The sequence below is a fragment of the Portunus trituberculatus genome, chromosome 35 (assembly GCF_017591435.1).
Source record: "Portunus trituberculatus isolate SZX2019 chromosome 35, ASM1759143v1, whole genome shotgun sequence".
Classification (NCBI taxonomy): Eukaryota; Metazoa; Arthropoda; class Malacostraca; order Decapoda; family Portunidae; genus Portunus; species Portunus trituberculatus.
In genome coordinates this window covers 92,604-110,103 of record NC_059289.1, presented here as the reverse complement: position 1 = coordinate 110,103, position 17,500 = coordinate 92,604, and the positions used below count along the sequence as shown (strand labels likewise).

Sequence of the window (17,500 nt, the reverse complement as noted above, 5' to 3'; positions counted from 1 at the left end):
GTAAATAGGTACGGGATGTAACCCGAGGGGTTGTGGCCTCGCTTTCCCGGTGTGTGGAGTGTGTTGTGGTCTCAGTCCTACCCGAAGATCGGTCTATGAGCTCTGAGCTCGCTCCGTAATAGGGAAGACTGGCTGAGTGACCACCACCTGCGCCACTAATGGGCGGAAGCTGAACAGCGCTTCCCATACACTCTTCAAGTGTGCCTACAGGCGCTATAGGCCTTACCGTGAAAAAAAAAAAAAAAAAAAAAAACAGGCGACCGAGGTGAATTTCACATAATAATAAACAAACTCCATCAAAATTCACTCCATATAGATTCTTACAATGACACGACTAAAGACAAAAGAAAATTCCAACACGTGGATCTGACTTTGCTTTAAGCTTCTGAATCACTCAACCACTTACAAATGATTAGTTAAAGTTACGCAAATATTCAAGACTATTTTCGTAGTTTTGATGACATATAAACCATTTCAACATTAACATGAGAGGCGCTCTTGAAAACACGGCTAAGCGTCCGTGGCCTTTCAAAATAGTCATGGCGAGAAAGCAAAACGTTTCTGAATACTGGTTTCCATCATGCACAGGGAGCTACAGAGGGAGGGAACAATAAATGAACGCAGCATCCTAATGAACGGCTCTCTAGTGCTGGGACAAGAGACTGATCTCGTCAACGGAGGTTTTCAGGAACAACAAAGCTTCTGTGGAATGATCACCGATTTCAAGTGAGTGTTTTCTTTAAGGATATAAAATACGGAAAGAGGTGAGATAAGGTGAGAAAAACGAAAATGTAATGGAATGAAAGGGAAGGGAAGAGAAGAGAAGGAGAGGATGAGAAAGAGGGAGGAAGAGGAAGAAGAAAAGAAAAAGGACGGGAAAAGAACGGAAAGAGAGAGAGAGAGAGAGAGAGAGAGAGAGAGAGAGAGAGAGAGAGAGAGAGAGAGAGAGAGAGAGAGAGAGAGAGAGAGAGAGAGAGAGAGAGAGAGAGAGAGAGAGAGAGAGAGAGAGAGAGAGAGAGAGAGAGAGAGAGAGAGAGAGAGAGAGAGAGAGAGAGAGAGAGAGAGAGAGAGAGAGAGAGAGAGAGAGAGAGAATCACCCTAACATAATATACCTTTACCTGACACCAAACAGTTGGACCGCAAGTGAGGCGATAGAGGGAACAAACAAGACACTACACAAACAGAAGAAAGAAAACAAACACGATCAAAGGACATATGGACATACTTTACACTCCCGGTCACGGACAGGGCCTCTAGCAAACACGCAATACACTCACAATCATTTACGAAGAGAATACACACACACACACACACACACACACACACACACACACACACACACACACACACACACACACACACACACACACACAGTCACACACACACACACACACACACACACACACACACACACACACACACACACACACACACACACACACACACACACACACACACACACACACACACACAAAAGGAAGTCAAACACACACACACACACACACACACACACACACACACACACACACACACACACACACACACACACACACACACATCACACTGAAAGAAAAGAAAAACACCCACACGTTTAGCACAAGAATTATATGTCGATACGGAATAAGAGAAACTACACACACACACACACACACACACACACACACACACACACACACAAAACCAGCATCTGAACTCCTTAAATATTAGAAATTCCACACACACGAATCGTCAAAATCTTGAAACTTTTCCTCTTTACCTTCCTTAATCCCCTCCCACATTCCGTCTGTACTTTCCGCAGCCTCTACAGTCGCGCACTGACCTCAGACGAGGTGGAGGGCCTCGCTACCTGTACGAATACTACTGAAGAAGGTGATGTGGTGGCGTGGTCAAGCACACAGTGGACGATAGAGGGCGAAGTGGAGGACAAACAGCTACAAGAGGAAGAATACTGCGTCAAGAGGTGTGTGTGTGTGTGTGTGTGTGTGTGTGTGTGTGTGTGTGTGTGTGTGTGTGTGTGTGTGTGTGTGTGTGTGTGTGTGTGTGTGTGTGTGTGTGTGTGTGTGTGTGTGTGAGAGAGAGAGAGAGAGAGAGAGAGAGAGAGAGAGAGAGAGAGAGAGAGAGAGAGAGAGAAGAGAGAGAGAGAGAGAGAGAGAGAGAGAGAGAGAGAGAGAGAGAGAGAGAGAGAGAGAGAGAGAGAGAGAGAGAGAGAGAAAATATTTCATCCATATATCAGTCCAAATATTAAAAAACTACAACACAACGAGGAAAAAAATATATACACGTTCGAAAAACTGAAAATATAGAAAAGTAAGAAAATCAATACAAAAACAGAGGTCAATGATAAATAAAATAAATAAGAAACACTTAAAAAGGTCAATCTGTTTATTACTCTCCTCTTACGTCAAACCGCGTTTTATCGAATTTCCAAAACTGAGAGTGAACAGAAGAAAGGCAAAGGTGTTTCTCAAAAGGCATTTCCTGGCGTGTCCCTCTCACTGTTCGGGGCTTGTATGCTTTCTCCTTACAATCCCTTTTCCCGTCAGGACACGCTTCACCGTGTTCCCAGAGCTGAGAAGGAACAGAGAAGCGAGGCAGTGGTGTGTGAACCACAAGAGTATGCTGGCAGTGCCCCGCAGCGCCGAGGAGAACGAAAGGCTGTACGCCCAGGCCATACCCTTCCTGAACCAGTGCCGCCCGCCAAACCACGCCAAGGGGTTCTTCTGGTTGGGAGCCACGGATAAAGCAAATAATGGCGTCTGGACCGATCTGGAGGTTAATATTTTTTTTTCTTTTTTCTGAATTTTCTTGATTTTCCAGAATTTTTTTGTTCTTAATTTTTCTTCATTCCATTTTTTTACTTTCATTCATTCTCGCTTTTCATTTATTTTTCGTTTTCCCTCTTTTATCGCTTACATGTTTTCATCACATCTTATTTCTTGTGCTTGTTCTCCCTCCTGGCCACGACGAGCATTTCTTTCCACTCCTATAATTTTCATTGGTGTTACAAATATGTCGTATACTTCTCTTAACCTTTGACTTCCTCTACTATTTTTTGCCTCACGTTCCTATTCTCACGTTACCGTGTGTCATGTTGGTCACTACGGTAATTATTGCTGTTACTAATGTCCCATGTGTTATAGATGACACATGGCTTCTACTTATTATCTTCCATGTACAAATAGAATATTCATGACTCTGGCCAGGCGAGTCGCTAGAGCAGGTGGGAGGACTTAGATTCTTGTGATACATATGATATTAGGTGGTGGTTTAGGATGGTACTTCACTATATTAGGGTAGTTATGTTCTATGTGCATAATGCCTTCCTTCCTTCCTTCCTTCCTTCCATTATTTGTCCCTTTATCTGCTATATCGTATTCTAACTGCAACTTTCTCTCTCTCTCTCTCTCTCTCTCTCTCTCTCTCTCTCTCTCTCTCTCTCTCTCTCTCTCTCTCTCTCTCTCTCTCTCTCTCTCTCTCTCTCTCTCTCTCTCTCTCTCTCTCTTTCGTATTCTACCTACCTTGTATCTTCTTTCCATTCCTTATCAGTATTTTTTTTTTTTTTTTACCAGTCGTGTACCTTCTTCTTATTCCCATCATTTTGTATCTTCTCCCGTATTCTATCTACCATACACTTTCCTTCTATTCCTCATATTCATATTTTCTCTCCTGTTTCCTTGTAGCAATTTTCTTTCTATTCCTTATCTCTTTATCTCATTTCTCGTAACTTCTAGGGTGTTCTCCTCAACTACACTAACTTCGGAGGCAGAGATAAATCATCGAAGAAGGAATGCGCGATATACCTCATTCCTCCGCAAAACCAGGGGTGGGATGACAGCATCTGCACTAACATTTACAAGTTCTGCTCGGCGTGTATGGAGGAGACGCCCGCTGTGCTGAAGATGCGAGGCCTGTGTGAAGATGAGGACTTGAAGGCGGCTTGGTTCACCTTCCACCAGCAGCCGGGAAAAAAGCCATCATTTAAGTATGTTATAATGACTGTCTCACTTTCTCTGTTCCTTATCGCGGCTTCTTATGGTTTTGTTATTGTGAGCCGAATTTTCAGATAGTAAATAATTGCTACTTGTCACTCTCTTTCTTCTTCTACTCCTGATTTGTCCTATTCAGTCTCTTCTACTCCTGATATATTGTTCCCTCCGCGCTATTTCCTCCCATCTTCTGCTCCTACTAAACTACCCTTCCCTCCATGTCATCCTCCTTCATCTTCTTTTACTATAGTTTCTTTTTCCTTTTTCTATTCTTGCTATAGTGCCGTAGCCTCTATTTCATCCTCTTCCTTCTTCTTATACATAGTCTCTTTCTTCTTTTTCTTCTGCTCCTCCTATATTGTCCTCCTCTACACGCCATCTTCTTTCTTCTTCAAATTATTCTAGTTTTTCTACTTATTCTGCTATAATGGTATAAAAAAAAAATCTCTTGTCACACCATCACCTTTTTCTACTTACTCTCCTCCTTCGTCTCCTCTTCGTATATTATTCTACTCTCCTATCTCTTTAGCAGGTGGTTAGTCACAATAAGTCATAAAACAGTAAGCAAGGACTTTCAATATCTGTTGTTGTTTGGTTATTCTATGTAATAATAAGCAGTGTTCTTCTTCTTCTTCTTCTTCTTCTTCTTCTTCTTCTTCTTCTTCTTCTTCTTCTTCTTCTTCTTCTTCTTCCATTTCTTTTACTTTTTTTCTCTTCTTCTAGTCTAGCCATCAACTTAAGCACACTTTATTGTCTCCTCATTGAATATTCCTTGGGCGAATAATTACTTTGTGCTTGTGTCTCTTGTTTGTGAATCAATACTGTGTGTGTGTGTGTGTGTGTGTGTGTGTGTGTGTGTGTGTGTGTGTGTGTGTGTGTGTGTGTGTGTGTGTGTGTGTGTGTGTGTGTGTGTGTGTGTGTGTGTGTGTGTGTGTGTGTGTGTGTGTGTGTGTGTGTGTGTGTGTGTGTGTGTAGGCAGCGGAACGTTGCACATAGAAGTATTGCAGTGTCATCTGCCAACACAACTCTCAGAAACAATGCCTCCGTTGTGGGCGGTGTCACTATATCAAGTGTCTGGGCTTGCACTCCTTCCTTTAAGCATACTGCCACTCTTCCTCCTTGTCTCCCTTGACCAGTGGGAGTAGCTGGTCATCTTGCCGAAGGTTGGCTCCACCTCACTGTTTACCTGTTTCCGTTGCCACTTCTATTATGCCCAAGCGATGCCCCAGAAAAAAAGCTGAGGATCAGGTCACCTATGTCAGTGAGAAGGCGTTGCACACTGGCACAGAGGACTGTCAACTGGTGACGAGTCCTCGGCATTTCAGTCATTCTAGCTGAGCTGGTTGCTAAGGCCGCTCTGGTGGGCGAGTTTTGGCGACCACTGCCAACCGTGTGGTTGGCTCCAGGCAGCAGGCTGGGGTGCAATATGTGTCAGTCAAGCAGGGAAGGCAGTTAGATAGGTGGAGGGCAGGTTGCCTTGCCTCAACAACTATCCTGAGAAGTTGGTCCTGTCTCAGCTCTGCCGCTCTTGAGTGTCACTCCTCAATTATATTGCCTCGTCGGAAGCAATAATCCCACGCGGCCGTTTATTTTTTACTATTATCATTATTATTATTATTATTATTTATTTATTTTTTTTTTTTCTTTTATGATGCCAAGGAGCAATGCGCTGCCGCTGAGCAGGCTGGGTGTGGTTGGAGCTTCCTTGCCTTAGAGGGTGACGGGTGGAGGTGGAAGGAAGGGTATGCGAGGAACGGGAAGTAGTGTTTTAGTAGGGTTTTACTCTCTCTCTCTCTCCTGCTGTTCTCTCCTATTTGCTTCTCTACTCCCTTGTTACCAATTTGGTATTTCCTACAAGGCGTTTCCACTACCCAGCACCACCTGAGTCACCTCTGTTTTTGCCTCTGGCGAAGCGTGGAGGGCGACGATTGCTGCTGCTGCTGCTGCTGCTGCTGCTGCTGCTGCTGCTGCTGCTGCTGCTGCTACTACTACTACTACTACTACTACTACTACTACTACTACTACTACTACTACTATCGCCCTCTCTCTCTCTCTCTCTCTCTCTCTCTCTCTCTCTCTCTCTCTCTCTCTCTCTCTCTCTCTCTCTCTCTCTCTCTCTCTCTCTCTCTCTCTCTCTCTCTCTCTCTCTCTCTCTCTCAAGTATGCCTCCAACTCCTGCAGAGGCTTCACCAAGTACATCATAGAACCTGATGATAAAGAAGAGACATCTTGGCGCCTCGTAAACCAGTGGACCAACACAACTCTAGCTCTTCTGCACACCCATGACCTCCATTACCCTACGGGGACGCGGCAGTGGCAGCTTCTGACGGACTACGAGGTGTGCGGGAAGAGCAAAGGTCAGTGACGGCCAGATAATGTGACGTGAAGATTATAAAGGTTGATGTTTTCCTTCTTTTTTTGTTGTATTTATTTCCTTCGTTCTTTTTATTTTTTTCCCTTTTCTCTCGATTTTTGTGGTTCTTTTATTATTCTTTCGTTTTTCTAATTTGCATTGTTTTTTCCTATATTCTTCTTTATTTTTTTTCCTTCTTCCTCCCATTTTCTATTTAATTTTCCTCATTCTATTTACATTTTTTTTTCTTATTCTAATTTCCTTCCTTCTATCTTACATTCATTTTCTTCTCATTTTTATCAATTTTCCTATATTTTCTTTATTCATTTTCTCTTTTCATCTATTTTTTTCTTCATCCAACTTTATAATTACTTTTCATCCATTCTTCCAATATTTTTTTTTTAGTTAATCTTGCATTCCTCCCTTTTCGCAAGCTAATGAGCTGTTCTGGGGTACCTTTCTTGAATTTCGAATCTCCACCTTTTCTTATATGTATGGTCAGTCAGAGTATATTATTACCACTTAGTTTGATTACAGAGAAAGAGAAAGGATAAAGGGAATGATTCAAGTGAAGAGAATGAAAGAGACGGGGAGTGCAAAAAAGGGATAAATGGCAAGGAACTAAGGGATGGAAAGGTGATTAAGGAAGAACTCAAAGCGAATAAAATAATTGGAACATGAATTATGAAATGAGACCATCTTTATTTGCCTTTTCTCATCTCTTCTGCTTACTCTTTTTCCAGTCTTCATCCTCCAACCTCTTCCTTATGTCTCCTGCACTTTACACGTGTACCTTTCATCCCCCTCCTTATCTCTCTCTCTCTCTCTCTCTCTCTCTCTCTCTCTCTCTCTCTCTCTCTCTCTCTCTCTCTCTCTCTCTCTCTCTCTCTCTCTCTCTCTCTCTCTCTCTCCATCTCCTTACCTTCCTCACATCTCTCTCAACTTTCATCTCTCCTCACCTCTCGCTTTCTTCATCTATTCCTCTCATCCCGTCTCATTCCCTTCTGCCACTCTCATCCACTTCTTATTTCATCCTCTTTTTCCCTGTCAAATCTCTCCCACTCATTATCTTCCAGACACCGAACACCTGCTCTCGCTTTCCGCCTGCTACGCCTTCGAATTCACCTGTGGGGACGGCACCTGCTTGAACCTAAGTCAGCGATGTGACCTTCGTGTGGATTGCCCTGACAACACCGACGAGATAGGATGTGAGAAACTAGTCAGGCCGAAGGATTATCTCTCTTCCCTCACCCCGGCAGGAGTTGAGCCGGGTCCTCTCGCCCTCAATCTCTCCCTACAGATACTCGGTTTCTCGGAGGTAAGAGGTAGGAGGAAGGAGGAGAGAACCGGGAGGCCAAATATTGAAATTAAAAAAAGAAAAAAAAATGGTGTGCTGAAGGGTGGATGAAAGAATGGGGATGTGATGAAGAAGGGTGGAGGAAATAACGGGTGGATGTTTGTATGAAGAGTAAACAAGGAAAGGTGACGGAGAAAAGGAGAAAAGGACGGAAGTAATGAAAGGGGAAATGGAGAAGGATAAAAGAAAGAAAAGAAAAAAACTGAGATGCTTTTGGTTAAAGGAACTTCAGGAAGAAATTTAAAAAAATCACTAACAGCAGAAACAGTCTTAAGAACCCGGTCAGTTATCTGTGTGGTCTTTGAACAATGGCGGTGCGGGAGAGTAAATTTAAGACTTAGAGCTGCTTTCACCGCTCTCACTCCTTACTTCTCATAACCACTACCTCCTGCTCTTGCTTCTCCTCTTCCTCCTCCTCGTCCTTCTCTTTTTCTAGTACGAGTACTTCACTCCTACCATACTCCATCTTCATTCATCACCTCATCTCCCTCCGCTCTCCAAGACTCCCTCAATTACTCACCCCGCTCTCTCCTCCTCCCCAGATCAACCTCAGGGATCTCAAGCTCACGGTGGATCTGGCAACGACACTCTCCTGGTACGATCAAAGACTCAAGTACCGCAACCTGAAGGCTATTCGAGAGATCAACCACATCCCGGTAAGACAACCAACTACTTCCATCACCACTTCAAGACTGAAACTATAATCACGACTATCACGACCGCCACAACTACTACCACAATATCTTTTTACATCGACATTCCCTATTCTAGTGATGTCCGTTTTTGCCATTATTATTACCAGTATTGTTGCTGGTAGTAGTAGTAGTAGTAGTAGTAGTAGTAGTAGTAGTAGTAGTAGTAGTAGTAGTAGTAGTAGTAGTAGTAGTAGTAGTAGTAGTAGTAGTAGTAGTAGTAGTAGTAGTAGTAGTAGTAGTAGTAGTAGTAGTAGTAGTAGTAGAAATAATAGCAGCAGCAACAGCAGCAGCAGCAGCACACTTCCTTCCAATTCATGTCATAATCACACAGTTCCGTCGCAAGATCACATAAGAAATTTTTTCACCAAATATTATTTTTCTCCAGTCTCTCTCTCTCTCTCTCTCTCTCTCTCTCTCTCTCTCTCTCTCTCTCTCTCTCTCTCTCTCTCTCTCTCTCTCTCTCTCTCTCTCTCTCTCTCTCTCTCTCTACCACTACGAACAATTGCACCTTTTCTTCCACTTAACTAATACTATAACTAGACTAGCGTAGTAAACTGGAATCTAGCAACCAAAGAGCTACAGAAACATGACCTTAAGACCACAAGAAAATAAGGAAACAAAAAAAAGGCCATTTGACCTACTGAACTCACATCCTGAGCACTTAATCACTGAATTATCTGACACTACCACTCACAAACACATCTAGCTTACTCGGGGTCAGCAATCAGAAAAGAACAAGATGTCAAAAGTCCAAGATTAAAATTGTTAAATTAGAAAAAAAAAAGAGAAAGAAAGAAGCTCGTTGTCAAAATAGTCATAATTGAATGGAGTAGAGTAAATAATAAGGTTGCTGGTGCTGAGTCAATGGGAAACCTTAGAGAATTATATAAATTTATGGATGATGACGACAGGTTGAGATACAGAGAATACTTCTTTTACATATAGACCTAATGGCTTCCTGCACTAATCTTCCTTAAAGTTGTGTCTACATGTAATTATCTAATGATAGTTACTGTTTAAGACTCCTTGTAACTAATTAATCTATCTTCTTCTTTTCCTCCCCCTCCTCCTCCTTTTCTTGCAGCCATTAGAGGTGTGGACGCCGAAGGTGGAGTACATGAACGCAGATTTCCCACGCATTTCTACCACCTCCCCGATACTAAATGTGGTGCGCCAAACTGAACCAGAGCCTGACGACCCTTCAGCCGTTCTTCACGGTGGGGAGGAAAGAGAAGGGAAGGAAAGGAAAGGAGAGGAAATGGAAGGGATGGGAAAGGAAGGGAAGGGATGGGAAAGGGAAGGGAAGGGAAGGGAAGGAAAGGGAAGGGAAGGAGGAGGGAGGGAGGGAGGAGGGAGGGAGGGAAGGAAGGAAGGAAGGAAGGAAGGAAAGGAAAGGAAAGGAAAGGAAAGGAAAGGAAAGGAAAGGAAAGGAAAGGAAAGGAAAGGAAAGGAAAGGAAAGGGAAGGGAAGGGAAGAGAGAGGAAAGGGAGGAAAAAGGAGGGATAGAATAGAAAGACACGATAGAGAGACTCAATAAAGAAAAAAGTAGAAGAGAAACAGAAGGAAAGCAACTGCGGGGCAGATAGATAGATAGATAGATAGATAGATAGATAGAGAGAGAGAGAGAGAGAGAGAGAGAGAGAGAGAGAGAGAGAGAGAGAGAGAGAGAGAGAGAGAGAGAGAGCGAGTGCAAAGGGAATGTATTTTCTTTCACATTCACAGCATGCCGTTGAAGAAAACAGCTGATGCATTTTATACAACATTCTCTCTCTCTCTCTCTCTCTCTCTCTCTCTCTCTCTCTCTCTCTCTCTCTCTCTCTCTAACCAACGCATGCTTATTAAAACAAACAACACGCGAACAAGAGAAAACAAAACGAACATAACAGATATACTCCACAGGCACACACAAACCACCTCGTAGTATAACATCCCCTAACTACTTTAACAGACCCCCTGCCTCTCCTCACCTGTTTATCCTAACTGTCCTACCCCTACAGATGAGATATACCTGGGCGAGAGTAACCCATTGCGCCTCAGCCAGAAGGTAAACGCCCCTTTCACCTGCAATATGAATCTGAGGAACTTCCCCTTCGATACCCAACACTGCAGCATGCTTCTCCGCCTCAGCTCAGCACGTAGCAACTTCCTTACGTGGGCGGACATGAATGTAACTTACTTAGGAGAGGTAAGTGAACACTGGTTGTGGTGGTAATGGTGGAGAAACCAAGAGACTATGGAACGATAATGAATGAAAGATCAATGCACAAACGGTTATAAAAAGAAAAGAATAGATGCATGTTATTGGTGGTAGTGGTGATGGTGACGAGATAAAAGAGAATGTAAGAATAGGAGTCATGATAATAATGAGAGAAAGATAGATACAAGCACACAAATTTCATAACAAAGCAGAGAAAAGGATCGATTGTTAGAGAGAGGGAGGTAAATGAGAAAGAAAAGAAAATATTGAATATATGAGATACAGATAAAGGAAGATGGAAACTAAGAAAGATGTGATAAACGTAATCATACATATTGATGACATATATACAGTTATGCAAACATAAATACAAACACACATCAAATTGCGCACAGGCAAATCACTAAATTTCAAGTCAGAAAGCAAAAAAAAAAATAAATAAATAAATGAATAGATAATAATAATAATAATAACAATAATAATAATAATAATAATAATAATAATAATAATAATAATAATAATAATAATAATAATAATAATAATAATAATAATAATAATAATAATAATAATAATAATAATGATAATAATAATAATAATAATAATAATAATAATAATAATAATAATAATAATAATAACAATAATAATAATAATAATAATATTAATAATAATAAATAAATAAATAAATAAATAAATAAATAAATAAATATAAAGAATTACCATCAAACTCAATACTGATCCACCACCATCACCACTACCTCACATACTCCTACAGACACTACAGACGAAGTGTGATGTCGGAGCAAAATCAAACAGTCAAATTCAAAGCAACTTCTTTTTCTTTTTTCAATTCAGAATAATATATATATATATATATATATATATATATATATATATATATATATATATATATATATATATATATATATATATATATCAACACCGAACAAACTCAATTTTCGTTCACCACCACCACTTCTCCTACAGGCACTACTGACGGAGTACGAGGTTGGGACAGTGCTAGCAGCGATGCAGGAGGAGGATAGATACAGCGTGGCGATGATACAAATCACCTTTTACCGGCGCTTCTGGTTCTACATCACCTCTGCCTACCTGCCCACGATAATGCTGATGTTTATAAGCTACGCGTCACTCTTTTGTAAGCGGGAGAACAGCGACCTGAGAGTGATGATGTCCCTGACGACACTTCTGGTGCTCTACGCCCTCTACCAGCAGATTTCTGACGGACTCCCGCGAACGTCTTACACCAAGGCGATAGACGTGTGGTGCTTCTTCGCTATTACGCTTATTTTTGCGACGGTGAGCGTAGTATTAAAAGAGCGAATGTGAGTGGTGAATGGAAGCTTGGAATGGTGTGAAGAGTTAAAGGAGGATGTACGATGGATGAGAGAGAGAGAGAGAGAGAGAGAGAGAGAGAGAGAGAGAGAGAGAGAGAGAGAGAGAGAGAGAGAGGGGAGGGAGGGATGAGAGTTGAATGGAAAGGTGATGGGAAAGTGAGTGACGGGGTAACTGACCGACTAACTAACGGTGGGAAAGAGGGATGTATTTTTTTTTTTTTTCTTTCATGTAAGTGGAAAAAGCTGGCCAAGGGAAACATAAAACGATAGGAAAAAAAGCCCACGTGGTTGCCAGTCCCCTTGCAGGTCAGAGAGAGTTACTAAAAAAAAAAAGGGATACATGTCTTAAAATCTCACTCTTAAATGAAGTCATGTCGTAAGAAAATGAAAATACAGAAGTAGAGTTTACCAGAGAAAGATATGAATGATTGAGAGTACTATTTAACTCTTGCATTAGAGAGTTGGACCAAATAGAAGAGTGAGGAAGAAGAAAGCCTTGTACAGCGAGGCCGCGGGAGGAGGGAAGGAATGCAGTTAGCAAGATCAGAAGAGCAGTTGGCACAAAAAGAGGGATAGAAGATAGCATGAGATGTGACATTCTGGAGGTGAGAAAGAAGCTAAAGACAATCAGCTAGAGAAGAGGAATTGATAAGACTTAAAGTTTTTGATTCCATCCTATCTAATAAAACTGTGGGAGACCACCCCTCCCACCCCATAAAAGCGAAGAGTATACTCCTCACATACAGAATTAGGAGTTGGGAGCGGGACAAAGACGTCTCAGAATACCGAACTTCATGGAAGCGGTTTTAGCAAGAGATGAGATGTGAGGTTTCCAATTCAGATAAGTAAGGACAGAGCGAGGATATTTACTGTAGAAGAGAAGGACAGTTGAATGCCACTGAAGAAGAGAGGATAGTTAGTTGTCTGGAAGGTTGTGCAAGATCATCAGTGAGCCATTAGTATCGGTTTTTAGGATGTCACTATTTAAGAAGGGAGATATTTCTCTAACGTTTATTTATAGACCTGTCAGTTTATCTTCAATTGTAGATAAAGTAATGGGGTCAATAATAACGAAGAACATTAAGGAGCATCTAAACAAATATAACTTGATTTATCACTATCAGCTTGGTTTTACGAAGGGAAAGTCGAGCCTTACAAACTCGTGGAGTTTTTATAGTAGAGTTTATGAGATGGTAGATAATGGTGATAGTTATGACATCGTATATCTATGTTCTAATAGTCTTTCATAAGGTACCACATTAGAGGATTTTGAGAAATATAAGGGTGCTAAGAATAGAGGGAAAAGTATTAGGCTAGATCAAGTCGTGGTTAGTTGATATCCAGCAGAATTGTAATAAACAGCTCTAATTCCGAGTAGGGCCAAGTAACTATTGGGGTGCCACAGGGATTATGTTTGAGAGAAGAGTATAGCTTTAGAGATAAATGTGATGGCAGGATGAAATAAAGGAGGGAAAGATGAACAAGTAAAGTTATTGGAGATGTTTTTGGCCAGATGCTAGAAATCTCTTGGAGAGTTGGATTTCAAAGATTTTACATTTTCTTTTAATGAAGGAGTGTTTGGCAAGTTGAAGAACAGACTTGACATGATTACGGGCAGAAACATTAAGCGCATAAGATTCAGCTGATGGAAGGCTCACGTAGCTTTTGTGGCAAACTTTCTATCATGTACAGGGCCTGAACTGGTTTGTCAGGATTACGTTGAGAGAAAGAGTGATGAATGTACGCCTCCATGCCAGATACCATCACCTCTGTTATGTCCTCAGCATAGAGATGGGTCTCTGACACGGAAACTGTAAATCATTCCAAAGAAAATCAGCATAATACCTCCTCTGGTCCCCCAAACTTGCAAAGGCGAAACGCCAGAGGCACCTCCGCTTTGGAGATTCTCAAGGAGTGATCGTATTAGGAATAGGGCAAGATACAAAGACGAGATTGCGATCAGAGGAGCCCAACGGAGAAGACAGGGTAACAGCATAAGTTGAAGGACTAGAGGTAAGGAATAGGTCAAAAATGTTCGGTGTATGTCCAAGGCGTTCGGAAAACGAGAAGGGTGTTGCACCAGTTACTCTGGCTCATGGAGGATAGCAAAGTTGAAAACTAGTTCACCAGGATGGTCGGTGAAAATAGATTAAAGACAAATCTAGTGGTGAATATTGAAATCTCCAAGAATGGAGATCTCCGCGAAAGGATAGAGACAGAATGTGCTCCACTTTTTTAAAGTTAAATAGTCAAAGAATTTCCTATAGTCAGGAGAGTTAGGTGAGAGGTAAACAGCATAGATAAATTTAATAGAGTGGAAAATTCGGAAGCCTCAAGAGCGTGGCGACGAGAGAAAGTCAAGTCGTTGCGAACATAAACGCAACTTCTAGCTTCGGAACGAAATTGAGGATAGATGTGAGTGGGAGAGTGTAGTAGTCCGGATCCATCCTGGATGGTTTCATCTTCTTCAGAGATATCCTAAGAATCACTTTTGATATGTTCCCCGAAAAAAAGTTGGGATGCAATACCCATTTTCTTCCATTTTCTAGCATATGCTCTGCTAAAATTCTCGCATCATATGTAATCATAAATGGCCTTACCTACATAAATAAATAACATTTGAGCATAAATGCATCATGTTTTTATATGGTTTAAAACATGAGGAATCAGAATATGACATTCAATTTATTGTAAATTAAACCCAAATTATCATAATCGCGTTTTTTTTTTTTTTTTACGCAAATGGTGAAATTTTTGTGGAAGATACAATTAACTTTACGGTTACTAAAAAACAGTCACAGATATAAAAAATATTGCCTTGATGAACATTTTACAGCATTTCATAGCTTTAAAATGAGACCACACTCAATATTATAGGACAAACCGGAATGGATTTAGAGTAATTTATGCAACAGACGCGAAATGCGTGGACGCCCGCCTGACTCAGGAATAATCCATGAACTAGAAGGGTGTCAAGTAGCAACCCCCTAGTGTTCATTGGGTGGACTAACATTCTTCAGGGGCTAGCTAGGAATCACTTTTGATGTGTTTTCTTAAAATATAGCCAACTTTGGCTATTTTATAAGATTTACATAATCCGATCTTTACAAAGTGAAATAATATCATAATTTTATTCCTGGATGTCGTAAAATCATAATTTTGGTGTCTATGCATAAGTTTCGAGGCCTAAAATTGCAATTAAACATTTTCTGAAGTGATTAGATTGTTTATTGTCTGCTACAACAGTTTTATTTTTCTGATTTTATAACTAGAGTGTTCCACCATATAAATGGAATGAAGGCAACAATTATTATCTTAAAATAAAAAAAATAAAAAAGGCAACAATAATGATCAAGAAAACTAAAAATAAAACTAAAATTCATGATAACGACAATAAAAACGACAATGATGATAACGATAATAATAACGACAACAACTCTTTTCCAGGTAATTTTCCACGTATTCATCGACGTGGTCGGTAACATGAGGATACGGCGGCGGCGACACGTGACGGAGGACACTGGGATCAACATGTGGGCGGCGGTAGGCAAGGCACCACCCGAGGGAGCTGACCGCCTCATGCTGTGGGCGCGCGGTGGCTATGCGGGCGTGGTAGTGTTGTTTGTGGTGGTTTACTGGTCTGTGGTGCTGGCCAACATGGATTATTGACACACAGGCAGACAGACAAAAAAAACACACACACACACACACACACACACACACACACACACACACACACACACAGTTCTGCAGTGTGATTCGATGCATGCATGTACGTCCTCGTATATACATGCATCCATGCATCCGTATATTGTAAGATGATCACGTGATTTGAATATAATAGTTATTTTTCTCCCTCAATAAAGTGTATCACAAATTAGTCATAGTCACTTCCACACTATCCTGCCTTGCATCACTCCCGTCCTATGAAAAGTATATTAGAAAAAATATATATAAAAACTATGAAATTAATATCTCAGCATTACAAGAGATACGGAGACGAACACAGTGATAAGGCGTCTATTTCAAATTAAACATTGAAGAAACCACCACATGTACAGTCGCGGCCAAAAGTCTGTCCACGGGCCATATTCTTTTTCCAGTTATTAAAGCCATTTACCTTCACCGTTGCAAACCTGACAAATGATAGATGTTAATGCAAAGGAGAACGTAACACTAAGTAAAGACATTAACCACTGTGGTAGTGAGGGTAGCAGGTTACAAGACTTCTAATCTTGACTAATTACATAATGATTACATCAGGATTTATTTTCTATTTTCATCTTTTTTTTAAACTCGCGTCACATGACAACTTCTACTTAATTACTAGCACGAGGCAATAACGGGTAGACAGATAAAGATAAAATAAACAAGTAAATAAAACATCAGAAAATTTCTCCCAAGGAAGGACAGGCGAAATTATCAGACAAACTCCACAGACTGATTTTGCGTCTACAAATTAAATATAAATTAATAAACAGACTAATCCACTACTGTATATTGTTAACAGATCAAACATGAAGAAAGAAAAAAGAAGAAAAAGAAATGAGAGCAAGGAAAGAATTAACAAAGAAGGAAGGAAGGAAGGAAGGAAGGAAGAAAAATAAAGAACGTACCAAATCTGAAACGAAGAATCAATCAATCAATCAGTCAATAAGAAGAAAGAAAAAAGGATAAACAAAGAACCAAACAAACAAAAAACATACAAAGGAAGAAAGAACGTATCCAAATCAACATCAGACCACGAACATCAAAACATCACATATTCTCTCTCTCTCTCTCTCTCTCTCTCTCTCTCTCTCTCTCTCTCTCTCTCTCTCTCTCTCTCTCTCTCTCTATCTATCTATCTATCTATCTCTCTCTCTCTCTCAAAATAACATACCAGCACTACGTCGGGCAACAGAATCTGCGTGCTGTGTGGTATGAAGGTATGTGAACATTTGAGAACAGCACTGCGCCATGTACTGACCACCAGGCCATTCCGTCACGGTGCCTTTACTGTAGTATGTCAGGTAGAGAAAGAATGAAAGAAAGAGAAGGAAGAGAGATGGCTAGAGGGAAAGATGAGGGGAAGGAAGGAAGGAAGGAAGGAAGGGAAGGAAGGAAAGAAGTAAGGGAAAGAAAGAAAGAAAGTAAAGAAGAAAGAAAGAGCAAGTCACGGTGGTGCTTCTGTTATAGTATGTCAGGGAAAGAAAGGATGTGCTCTCTCAGTACGACTGTTTCCAAGGCCACAGAGATGACTGGCGAGGTTTTCAAGAGTGTCTCTCCAGTTGATAATGTGGAGATGTTGTCGCTCTGCCTCAAAGAGAGAACAAGAAAGATAGCAAGAAAAGATTAAATGAAAAAATAATAAAAAGAGCAAGAATAATAATATAAGATGAAAAAAGACACATAAACAAATAAACAGAAAGTAAGAAAGGATGAAAAAAACGAAAGAATCAATCAACAAATAAATAACAAAAGAGAAATGTAAAGAAGAAAAGGAAGAGACGAAGAGAATGAAAGAAAAGAAAAAACTAAGTTTAACCTTGTGACCTTGAAAAAAACACATGAACTC

General features: G+C 40.7%; 1 protein-coding gene across 2 annotated transcripts in view; it reads left to right on the top strand.

Annotated features, from left to right (window-relative positions):
- The window catches only part of LOC123513162, a 31,549-nt gene extending 15,726 nt beyond the window's left edge, over nt 1-15,823 (top strand). Inside the window, exons 5-15 of one of the 2 annotated variants that reach the window (XM_045270088.1) lie at nt 589-726; nt 1,799-1,960; nt 2,544-2,772; nt 3,732-3,982; nt 6,168-6,343; nt 7,416-7,657; nt 8,239-8,352; nt 9,476-9,608; nt 10,389-10,576; nt 11,573-11,905; nt 15,391-15,823. In XM_045270088.1, coding sequence (XP_045126023.1) covers nt 589-726; nt 1,799-1,960; nt 2,544-2,772; nt 3,732-3,982; nt 6,168-6,343; nt 7,416-7,657; nt 8,239-8,352; nt 9,476-9,608; nt 10,389-10,576; nt 11,573-11,905; nt 15,391-15,612 — 2,188 coding nt within the window. In that variant the 3' untranslated portion in view covers nt 15,613-15,823. Of the gene's footprint in view, nt 1-588; nt 727-1,798; nt 1,961-2,543; nt 2,773-3,731; nt 3,983-6,167; nt 6,344-7,415; nt 7,658-8,238; nt 8,353-9,475; nt 9,627-10,388; nt 10,577-11,572; nt 11,906-15,390 lie in introns of both variants that reach the window. The other variant, XM_045270087.1, reaches the window with a different exon arrangement.
- Nucleotides 15,824-17,500: the final 1,677 nt, after the last annotated feature.